At 42.2% G+C, this 12,285-nt stretch overlaps 1 protein-coding gene across 4 annotated transcripts in view; it reads left to right on the forward strand.

Moving 5' to 3' along the window:
- Positions 1 to 265: 265 nt before the first annotated feature.
- RAB2A (RAB2A, member RAS oncogene family) overlaps positions 266 to 12,285 on the forward strand; it is a 124,551-nt gene continuing 112,531 nt past the window's right edge. Inside the window, exon 1 of one of the 4 annotated variants that reach the window (XM_064267722.1) lies at positions 266 to 558. In XM_064267722.1, coding sequence (XP_064123792.1) covers positions 513 to 558 — 46 coding nt within the window. In that variant the 5' untranslated portion in view covers positions 266 to 512. The remainder of the gene's footprint in view (positions 559 to 12,285) is intronic. The other 3 variants (XM_023545701.2, XM_064267723.1, XM_010588316.3) reach the window with 3 other exon arrangements.

Here is a 12,285-nt window from a genome sequence, read left to right on the forward strand (position 1 = left end):
TGCCGGGGTCGCCGCTCAAACGTGCTGGAACGACCTCCGCCTGGCCTCGGGGCGAACCGAGCGGACGGGCGCGGCAGCTCGGCCCTGGCCTGGCCGCAGCGGGGCGGGGCTCTGGTTGGGCGGGGCTCCGGGCGTGCAAGGCTCTGGCTGGGCGAGGCTCCGGGCGTGCAGGGCTCCGGCCGGGCGGGGCGGGCGCGGCCGGCGTGCGGGGCTCCGCCCCTTCCTCCGGCGGCGCCGGCCATCACAGCACTTCCGGGTCGGCGCGGAGGCGGGGCGGAGGTGCCGCGGCGGCTGTTATTGTTCGGCAGGGCTCGGCCGGGCGCTGTCTCCCCTCGGCTGCGCCGGTGTCAGTTTGTCCCACTTCCTCTCTGCTCCTCACGACCGGCGGCTGACGGCAGCGGCGCAGGCGGGGCCTGGCGTTTTGAGGGTGAGCGGCGCCGGGGTGAGGTGTGCGGAGGAGGAGCAGTAGCAGGAGGAGGAGCCGTGTGCCCTGGCACCAGGCGGCCGCGGCCATGGCGTACGCCTATCTGTTCAAGTACATCATCATCGGCGACACAGGTGAGGGTCCGGGGCGGGCGGGCGGGCGGCTGTCAGCGGCCGCCGGGCCCGGGCCGACGGGGAAGCGGCGTCTGGCGGCGGGCCGGCGCCGACGCCGCCCTGCGCCTCGCCGTCCTCCTCCCCGCCGCGCCGCTCCATTTCCGCAGTGCTGGAGCTGGTGACGTGGGCACTGCGAGCGGCCGCGGCCTGGCAGGCCCGGTCCGCCGGCCCCCGCCCAGGGCGCCGCCAGCCCCGACCCTGCAGCCGGGGCCCCGGCAGGCGTTGGTGAGGCCGGATCCGGGCTGGCGGTGACAGGCGGGGCCCAGGCCGGGCTGTGAGGGCCCGACCCCGATGGCTGCACCCTCGGAGCAGGGCCCCGAGGAAGAAGAAGGCAGGGGAGAGCAGAAGGGGATGGGGACAGGCTTAGATTTCCTGACCAGGTCCACCTCCCGACCTGCAGGCATCAGCCAAGGCCTGGCCAGAGCGCGCCCTGCGTGGCCGGCGGAGAGGAAAAGGAGGAAACCTTTTTGCTTGTTATTGTTGTTATTTTTTAACACCCTCAGCTCACGCAAGACAGAATAAGTCACATCTCATTACGTGATGACGGGGGAATCCCTTTTGAGGTCATTAGTGCAAGAAAGAGTTGTGATGACTTTTGCCACGTGTAAACTGACGTGATGTAGTAGTAATGCAAGGTCGTTCAGTGTTCTCTGTGTGTGTGTGTGTGTTTTATTTGTAAGTTCTGACAACCAAATTGTTTCCTGGGGATACTGTGATTTTTTTACATAAATCGAGTTGGGGGTCACAACTGCTAATTTTCAGGTGATCTGATGTCCATGTGAAGCAGAATTATTGTCACTTAAATTAATATCATAGTATATTTCTCAGAAAAGGAAACAAAAATTCATTGTAAAATGTCTTTTAGTACCTGTGATTTTTGGCATTATCTTGAATCTAATTATAAACCTAAGGCTTGTTCAGATGTTCTATTAATATACCAGAGTCTGATTTCGGTGGTGACTCTTGCACAACTTGGGACCCTTTGCACAACTTTGGAAATGGAAGCAGCATCTTGTGGTTGCACTAATGATGTAGCAGGTTCTATCAGTAACGCAAGAAGCATGTTGATTGCTGCATAAAAGAAAAACTTTATAGGTATAGTTATTTAGCAAGTTTTTTTGGTGTATATGTAGAAAGTGAACGTTTTCTAGATAAAACCCTGGGTAAAGCAGTGTTTTGCAAACAGTTTTCTTTAAGTAGCAGATTTATATAATTAGACCGGTGTGACATATTTGGAAGGAGAAGGAAGGGTGCTTCCAAAACCTTCTGGCAGAATTTGATTTAGGCTGTAAAAAGGAGATTGGAGAGGGAATTCACATCAACTATGATTTTTTTATGATATGAGTGGGTTGGAGAAGTAGAGAGAGGACTGGTATGGCCACTGGACTATCTTAGCAGTAATGAAGATTTAGCTTAGACTTTGCAGGTTGCCTTCTTTTAGCTTATTTCTTATTTACTAAACAGTGGTAAAAGTCGGGGTAGTGAGGCTACAAATATAAACAAGTTGGTGGGCTGTTCTGTTGGAATTTGCCCTCATCCAAAATAGTCCTTAGGCAGTTGGTATTGTTACTGTCTCCTTCAGACAATGAATATTTGACTCTAGACTGTATAAGGAGCCCTGGTGGTGCAGTGGTTAAAACGCTGGGCTGCTAACCAAAAGGTTGACGGTTCGAACCCACCAGCTGCTCCATGGGAGAAAGAAGTGGTAGCCTGCTTCTGTAAAAATTTCAGCTTTGAAAACCCTATGGGGCAGTTCTGCTGTGTCCTGTGGAAACCCTGGTGGCGTAGTGGTTACGTTCTACGGCTGCTAACCAAATGGTCGGCAGTTTGAATCCGTCAGGCGCTCCTTGGAAACTCTGTGGGGCAGTTCTACTCTGTCCTGTAGGGTCACTATGAGTCGGAATCGACTTGACGGCACCGGGTTTGGTTTTTGGTTTTATTGGGTTGCTGTGAGTTGGGTTTGGTTTTAGACCATAGGTATTTTCTCCCCGCTCCAGTTCAGTTGGTACAGTTGACAGTCAGATTCACCTTTCTGAAACGCGGCTGTCAGGAGGCTACTTCTCTGCTTGTATTCCTTAGTTTACCCTTCAAGGAGCTCTCTATTTGGGTCCTTTCTAGACGTGGGTTTGGTTTTGGTTTAGACTTCTTTACCCATATTTACTGTTCTCCATTTGCATCTGCCAGTGAGGCCTACCGGCCATGGGCTGTTGCTGGCTTGTTCTTTTTCCTGGTCCCTGCTGCTCTCTCTGCTTGGGGTGCCCTTCTACCACAGTACATCCCTGTGAAATTTTATCAGTCCTTCAAAGCCTAACTCAGGTCTTCTATATATCTTCAGACTCAGCACATATTAAGTTCTTATGATGTGTCAAGGTTTTCCTGTTACCCTGGCTGGAAGTGACTACTCCTTATCTAGATTCATGTGTCTCACTTTGTATCATTCTTCTGGTGTCAATCCCTGATTGTTTTGTTCTGTTGGTATTTGTGTAAGCATCTAATCTGGGTTATATACTTCTTGTGGGCAGGATAGGTATTTTGTATGGCTTCATAGAAGAACCTAGTAGAAGGTAAAAAACCAAAAACCCATTGCTGTTGAGTCAGTTCCGACTCATAGTGAAGGTAGGCGTTATGTATTTAATGAAATTAATGAAAGTAACCAAATTGGCCATTAAATTCCTTTTCGTTTGCATTAGTAACTTGACAGCAGATTTTTTTTAGTCCAATTCTGCTACTTTCTTGCTTTTGACATTGGCCAGAATCCTTTACCATAGTTCCTTAATTCAAAGTATGGACATAGTTGTAAGGTACATTTAACATAGCCCCTCCCCCCACAGATGAGACTAAATCAGTATTGTGAGATCCATCCAGGTATTTAAAAAAATCGTAATGTGAGGAACATGCATCGTAGAATGAAGGAAATCACTAATGTCTGTCTTACTTTTCCAGGCCTATAAGATAGTCATTCTTAGCCTTTTCTTCTCTCAGTAGTATGTGAGATTGAAATGAAGACAAATTTGAAAGCACGGATTTTCTAGAGAAAAGAACAATGCACATTTTCTTTTACAGAGTTCCCCATCCATAAAAGATTTTTTGAAAACTTCTTGCATAATCATGGTGACGCTGTTCAACTATTTGATTTTCGACTATAAGACCAAGTTAAGTTAAAATACAGCTTTAAAAAAATTTCACTGGTAGTGCCTTGTTCCTGAAAAATCATTTAGAAAAATGTGTCATTTAAATTTAGATATAAGGTGAAAAGTGGTTTTTAACAAGCCCGGCCTAATACTATAGCAGATAATTATCATGTATAGAGGGAGAGAAGAGTTGTTTATTAACCCAGAGTTCTGGCATCTGCCTACCATTTTATCCTCCTCATTAACACCATCCCCTCTTCCAACAGACGAGGGTTTGAGGCACAAACCTGGTTGTGCTCTTACTTCTGTCTGAAATACTCCCACCACCCCCGCCCCCCATAAAAAGGGAAAGAAAAGAAAGATGAGGTAAACATTTTTTCACCTGGCCAACTCCTATTTTTCCTTTCTTTTTGATAATAACAAACCCCAGCACTCCCCGTTACATATTCTGGCCCCACCTCACTTCCCTTCTCTGTCCTCCTCCTTCCCATCCCTTCCCCACATGCATTTTAAGCAGTTTTTGTTGTTGTTGTTGTTTGGGAAGGCTTTTGACCAGGCCATTCAGGGTCAGAGAGTTTTAATAGATAAGTGGATGGGCCTTTGGGTAGGTGCTGCTGATAGGAAACTTGTTATTTAAGGGTGGTGCAGAAAGACTTGACTTAGAAGGTGAAATTAAATTGAATAGGAATTTTACATCTTTGCTGCTTAGGAGACAGTGACCTGGGTTAGAGATTTGGGAAGTATTAACATATTCAGAGAGTCTTTATTATCTGGGAGTTCACTATCTGAGTTTTTGAAATTAGGAGGTTGTATATTTTTTTTATAGAGAAGCAAAAAGTTCCATAACATGAAAATATTTATAAGTTACTACTTTAAACAATCCCTTCCCAAGCTTTCTTCCCCATTTATCCCAATTCTGCTTTGGCGTAGGGACTTTCTGACTGGAATATAGTTCAAATTAATTGCAAAGTGAAATTACATGTCATGCCCCAAATGCAGGCTTTTGTTTAACTGACAGATGATTTTGGAGCATTGGTTCAATTGCAAAACCATTGACAAAGGGCATCTGACAGAGTTGCCTTCCTGTGATGAAGTGTAGGTAGTGATGGCTCTTGGATTGAACAGGACAAAGAAAGCCTTGGATGTGATGTTGCGGAACACCTATGTTCATGGGGCAGTTAGCAGGAAAGTAACCAGCAAAGGAAAGCTGGCAAGGAAGAATCAAAGGGGGAAAAAGACTTGGGACAGTACAGTGTCACGGAATCCAGCAGAAGAAGCAGATTCCAGAGGAACTGATACCAGTGTTAAATGCAGCAGAAGTCAGGGACTGTTGGTTAAAATGGTAGGAAGTCATTAGTGCTTTACCACAGTGTTGGATTGAGAAGTGAGTGAGAAAGTTACAAAATGTTGTGTAAGGTATTTCATTTTTGTAAAAAAAAAAAAAAAACCAAAGGGAAAAAAAGTAATGATTTTTATATATACCATGTATAAATGCATAGGAAAAGTCTGGAAGTAATTTAACAGTTACTCTGGAGAGAGGAGTAGGATGTTTGTATCAGAAGAGTGGGTGCTGGTGAAATAGGGCTTTCTATATTGTAGGGTACCCTCCCTTTTCTTTTTAAAATTTTAAACAGGATCTCATAGTATTGGTACGTTTAAAAAGATACTGGGTTGTAAGACAAAGAGGCACAGTGTCGCCTATCTTACTGAAGACTTGGAGCGTGAAAGGGAAGAAAAGAGTGAGAAGGTTAGAGTAGGACGAAGACCAGGTTGAAGCACAAGCACACGTGTGTGTGCGTGTGCGTGTCTTTTAAGGTAGGAGAAACTTGAGGTTGAAAATATGAGAGAGGAAAAGAGGAGCAAGAGTCTTAGAGGACGTGTGGAAGAATGGGGATCTAGATTCTCTAGAGCATTAGAACTTTAAGAGGAAGAATACCTCTTCATGTGAGAGACTCAGACTTGAGTGTTTTTAGAATAAGAAATCACCCACGGTGTTTGCTTAAAAAAAAAAAAAAACAGATTCAGTGACCTAGCCTCCAGAGAGATTGATTCACTAAATCTGAGGTAGAGCTCCTTGCTGCAAAACCTGTGACCAGTAACACTAGCCATTTTATTTTATGAGCAAGTTTATTTCTTGGACTATTTTTGGAAGACAGACTGGGAAATTCAGAGGTAGAAAAATTATGAAGTTTTTAAAATTATGAAATATATCTTATGTATAAAAGCATATATGTGTAATATGTATAATTTATTAATTTTAAAGGATAATAAACATCTATGCTAATGAAACATACATCTCCATCACGCCTTTCTCCCAGAGGTTTCCACCAGATTGAATTTTACATTAATTCTTCCCATGCTTTTCTTTGTACTTTTATTCCTTATGTACCCCTAAACTATCTTTAGTTTTGCCTATTAGTAGGTGTGCTTAGCTGTTTCATTTATCAGATGAGAGAGCTAAAACATACCTGGGAACATCCTCTAGAATTGTGACACTATGCTTGTTATACTTTTCTATTTTTGCCTTATGTAAGTTATTTGTTACTTGTCTTTCAGTATTTTTGTCCTGATAGCCAAAAGGGCTTTCAAGATAGCCCTTTTCTATCTCTGCCTCACATTCCTGAGTCAGCTTCCTTACATCTTCCATCCCCTTAATATTTCTGTTTCTCCTAAGGCCTTATGTTGGAGGCTGTTGGCCCTTTCTTAACCTCTCTCTCCTAGTGAACCTACCTCCTTATCGTCTCAGATATTGCCCCTTCTTCCTTCTTGGTGCCTTCTCTGATCGCCATTGCTGCTCCTACACCCAATATGAAATTAATTTTCTGTATGTCCCCCACACCCCCCTCATTTTATCTCTTCAGCTTTCCCACTCTTGCAGTAATTTTGCTGTTTTGTTTGAGCAGATTCTAATTTTGCTAGCTCAGATGTTTTTCCCTCTCACCCTCACCCAGCTGTGCTGGCTTCATTTTATCATTCTCCCTTCATCCTCAGTCTGTCAGGCTGTCCTTTGCTACAGAGGCACTGCCACATATGTACAGTGAAACCTTCAAGAGTTGGAACTTCACGGGGCTCCCATGTTTTTCTGGGGCTCCCCTGTTTTCCGCCTTTGATAGGTTGCAGCCTTAACACTTTTCTATTGCTTGTCTTAGTGGGAAATATTTGTGCTTTCCTTCTCTGACAGATTTCCGCCTTACACAGGTTCTGGCTTTCGCAGGTTTTACTGTACCTCCCTTGTCTCCTTTCCAGCTCCTTATTTTCTACATGAAACTTTGCCATTTGATTTCATTAGCCTCGTTTATTTGCAAGTTTTAAAGTATTCCATGTTTTAGCTATAATTCTTCACTTATAAATAAAGGATGCCTGGAAAAGATACCAGATCTCTGCTATCATACATAGGAGTTACCCTTTTTAATTCCTGCGGTGTTTCTCAACTCAAGCTACTTGGGCTTTATCCTTGGAGAGTCTGTTTTAGTAGATCTGCAGTGAGTCCTGGACATCAGCATCTTTAAAATGTGTTGGTTTGTAGTGGTAATGCTATAGCCCTCCTCTACTCGTCAGTCATGGGCCCTTTTTACCTGTTTTTCTAGAATTGATTCTTTTTTTCTATTGTCTTTTTTTTTTTTTTTTTTGCTTTCTGGTATTTTATTTGAGTACTCCCTAAGATCTATCTGGAGTCATAGTGGCACACTAGTTAAAAGCTCGGCTGCTAACCAAAAGGTCGGCAGTTCAAATCCACCAGCCGCTCCTTGGAAACCCTATGGGGCAGTTTTACTCTGTCCTGTAGGGTCGCCATGAGTTGGAATTGGCTTTGGGTTTGGTGTGGTATATCTACACTGAATTCATATGGCATTTATCACATTAGCTTTGGTACTATGTCTACATAATAGAGTCTCACGAGAGATCCTGCATACTTTTCGTAGTTTGTACACGATATCAAAGACTTTTTATCTTTCACTCTTTCAACAAATATACGAGGTTACCCATTTTGTACATGAAGAGAATGAGCTTTGTCACTTGGGGCAAGTTATTTTAATAAGTGTAGAACAAGACCTAAGGCTGCCTGACGCTAGGGGCCATGCCCTTGCTGGGGTGGTCTGGCTGCTTTCCCCTTTGCCCTTCCTCCTCAGTTTGACCTTTTATGGCTGTGATGCAGCTCTTTAGGTTTCTTCTAGTTCTCTCTTAAAAATGGTCCCATTTTCAACCGTAGCTGACCATTACTGTGTTTCTGGCCAAATCTGAGGGAGAAAGGATAAACACAAATATCGATCCATGCAAAGTGCAGTGAGCTCCTTGAAGGCAGGATCAGGCCTGGCCCCAGGTTCCTGCTTCAGTGAATGAGGAGCATGCGCTAGGTCGCCTCTGCTGGGCAGGCTTCATGGGTTGACCAATTTCTTAAAAACCGATATTCCTCCTGTTTCGAAAAGGATTTAAGGGAACTTATAAAAAAATTTTACAGTTTTCTATAATGTAAGCGAGAGAGAGAGTGTGTTAGTTTTCTATTGCTGTCGTAGCAAACAACACAAACTTTAAGGCTTGAAGAACACAAATTTATTATCTAGCATTTCTATAGTTCAGAAGTCTGACATGGTCTCCCTGGGAAAAAATCAAGGTTTCAGCAGGGCTGCATTTGTTTCTGGAGGGTCTTTGCTCATTCTCGTGGTTGGCAGAGTATGTAGTTTTTGCAGTTGTAGGACTGAGATCCCCTTTGCCTTGCTGGCTGTCATTTGAGGGCAGTTCTGGCTTCTAGAGCTCACCCACCTGTCTTCACCCCTTAGCTCTTGGCCCTCTTCCTCTGTCTTTACAGCCAGCAGCAGTGGGTCAAGTCCTTCTCATGTCACACCTCTGACTGGATCTGGGAAAGGTTGAAGGTTTGAAGGACTCCTGTGATTAGAGAGGCTTTACCTGGATCATCAGGATAATCCCCACATCTCAGTCTGTAATCTGAATCTCATCTGTAAAGGCTCGCTTAGCATGTAAAGTAACACTGGGGATGAGGGTGAGGACCTCCTCAGGGATCATTCTGCCTACCACAGAGGACTAAGGGGCAAATGGTGGAAAAAATAAGATGAAATCAGAAGCAACATTAATATCTGAAGTGTATGATGGAGGTGTGTACACTTCTTTGAAGTCTGCATTGTGTTTAATATGAAGCAATACAAAGAGAGAACTCTGCTTGGTTGCAGTAACTAAAATTGGGTTGATCCCGACTCATGGGGTCACAGGTATGTTACAGAGTAGAACCGCTCCATTGGGTTTTCTTGGCTGTCATCTTTATGGAAGCGATCTACCAGTCCTTTCTTCTGTGGCACTGCCGAGCTGGTTCCAGTCACCAACCTTTAGATCAAGAGTCTAACGCAATCCTTTTGCCCATCTATTATTTAAAGAAAAAAAAAAAAAAAAGTATGTACATGCATATATTTAGTTACTCCTGATACTGAGTCTTGAAATTTCTCTCTGGTCTTCTTAGAAGGAATGCTGTGTAACGTAGTGACGAATGTAAATATACAATTGGTTTTATCGGGCAGTTTCTCTAGTTTGCACCAGTGCTTGAGTCTGAACAGTAATATCTATGCGTAAGGCCCTATTTTACAGATGCAGAAGGGGGGACACTGATGGCCGCATCGTACAGCTAGTAACTGGCAGAGCTGGAATTTGAACCCGGGTCGTTCTCTGTCCTGTATCATACAGATTTCTAGGTTCTCACAATCCATACAAGACATCTTCTGTTGGTTTACTAACTGCTTGGTTCCAGGAGTTGCTGTGGGAGTATATAGTCCTTTCACTTCCCTTAAACAAATTTACTTCTTCCCATCCTTTACTTAGAAACATTCAATAACTTCCACCTGTGCAAAATAGGGCCACACTGCCCCATGTAAAACTAGATAGAAGGTCCCTTGTCTGCTACTTAACTACCTGTGTGATTGTGGGCAACCCATTTATATATTTGAAAAATGAGCTAATCCAAACTTTGTCAGTGCTTTATAGTGTCTGAGTAATGCTGATTGTAGCAAAAATAAATTCTTTGGTCCTCTGTGTATCCTAATATGTTGATTGCCCCAATCCCTGCTTAGCTTGCTCATTTGTGGCCAGCTGATACTTTGAGGAATCTGCTGTCCTTGACTCTCATTGTTTCTTTCATAGCCTGTGTTGATGTTTTCCTGCTTTTCTTGTTCTTAACATACTTGTTTTCATCTAGATGTTTTGTGGAAGGTTCTTTATTTTATCACGATTGTTTTTCATTTTATTCCAGATATCTATATTTTTAGCAGCTTGCCTAATTTAGTCCACATGACCATCCAAGATTTGGAAAGACTGTAGGGTTTTGTTCTTGGAAGGACTCATTGGATTACAAGGAACAAACCCACTCCAGCCAGATCAAGGAAAGAGAATTATGATAAGGATTTAAAGAGGTCTCGTATAGGAATCCAGGAAAAGCTGTATGAACTGGCTACTCTGAAATCCGTGTTTTCCTCTGGGGCTTCTCTTTTGACCCTTGAAATATTTAGGAATGTGTCTTTTTGTTTTCAAAAAATTTTTTTTTAAACAATCTTTTTATTGTTAATTTCTGATCTTAATTCACTTAGATCAGAGAAGGTAGCCTATATAGTACTGATTCTTTCATAGTCAAGTACTTGGTCAGTTTTTGCACATGCTCCATGCGTGCGTGAACAAAGTGTGTATTCTTGTGTAGTGGTGGGTTCGGAGATCCTCAAATGTCCGCTAGGTCACGTCTTCCATATTTTTAATACTCTTGTCTACTTAGTTGAGTTTTGTGGAGGACAGATGTTAAAAATCTGCTATTATGACAATAGATTTTTCTTGTAATTCTGTCAGATTTTTCCTCCCCGATAATAAATTATTATTTATTTGGAAGGTACGTGTGGGCTCAGGATGGATATAATCTTACTGATGAGTTCCTTTTTCCTTGAGCAACCCTGTGCTTTTACTTAGTAAATGTTTCGGTATTCAAATGTTTGTCTAATATTAATTTTGAATATTAACTTTTGGTTCCTATTTGCCTAGTATGTATTGTTTTTCATCTTTTTTGCATCAGTTTTTATCTTTGTTTTATTTTGTTTTGAAAAAATATAACTTTACAGATACAGTTGAAGCCCTTCATATATCCTTCTCATTCTTAACCACTCTCCTGAATTTGGTGCTTGTAATTCTTTTGAAATTTTCCGTACAACTTGTGTGTGTGTATGTGTGTTATATCTGTAAACAACGTGCAGCATTGTTTTGTGTATTTTTTCAACTTCATCTAAATGTAATGTTACTGTACTTAGGCTGAAACTATTTTGCTCAACATTATTAATATTTATCCATATTAATGTAGCTGTGTTTCATTGATATTAATTGCTTGATTTATTTAATTTTAATTGTATTTGATTATTTGACTATACCACAATTTTCCCATGCTTTTGCTTATGAAAATTTTAGGATCGTTTGTTTTGTTGCTTAAAAAAAGCAATATTGCATGGGTTATTCTTGTGCCTCTTTCCTTGAGCATGTGTGCTGGAGTTGTGGAAATACTGTGAAACCTACGAGAACTGGAACTCCACGGGACTGCCTTGTTTTTTGAGCTCTTGCAAGATTTCCGCCTTTGACAGGGTACAGCTTACCACTTTTCTATCACTCTATATTAGTGAAAAATATTTGAGTTTTCCTTCTTTGACAGGTTCCCACCTTACCCAGGTTCTGGCTTTCGTAGGCTTTACTGTATACACTGAAGTAGAATTGTGGGTGGGACAGATGCACATCTTCAGCTTTATTAAAAAAGCAAACAAACAAAAGTTTTTCCTTGGAGGCTGTTTTGACTCATGATGACACCGTATGTGTTTTCAGAGTAGAACTGTACTCCGTAGTGTTTTCAGTGGCTGATTTTTCTAAAGTAAATCACCAGGCCTTTCTTCCAAGGCCCCTCTTGCTAGACTTGAACCTTTCACCTTTCCTTTAGCAGCTGAGCACATTGTTTGTATCAGCCAAGGATTCAGCTTTACTAGCTAATCTAAATTACTCTTCAGAGTATTTATTAGCTGACCTTCATTTTTGTTTTTGTCCTATTTTCTCCCATTAAAAAAAAGTTTTAAAATTAAATAAAAAATTAGTTATATAATATATATAATTATATACTTATTATATTAATATATATTTTACATATCTAAAATAAGTTATACCGTATATAATATATAATAAACCAAAGAACCAAACCTGGTGCTGTCAGTCGATTCCAGCTCATAAAAAAAAACCCAGTGCCGTTGATTCCAACTCGTAGCGACTTTATAGGACAGAGTAGAACTGCCCCACAGTGTTTCCAAGGAGCGCTTGGCAGGTTCGAACTGCCGACCCCTTGTTTAGCAGCCTTAGCACTTAACCACTACGCCACCAGGGTTTCCACCAGCTCATAGCGACCTTATATATTAATAGTTTATGTAATAGCTGTTAACATAATAGCTTTTTCTACAGCCTATTGCTGTATTTAAAAAAAAAATTCAATCTGAAATTTTCTGTTAACAGGAGAATTTAATGCTTTTATTTCTGTTATGATCATTAATGA

The sequence above is a fragment of the Loxodonta africana genome, chromosome 14 (assembly GCF_030014295.1).
Source record: "Loxodonta africana isolate mLoxAfr1 chromosome 14, mLoxAfr1.hap2, whole genome shotgun sequence".
Taxonomy (NCBI): Eukaryota; Metazoa; Chordata; class Mammalia; order Proboscidea; family Elephantidae; genus Loxodonta; species Loxodonta africana.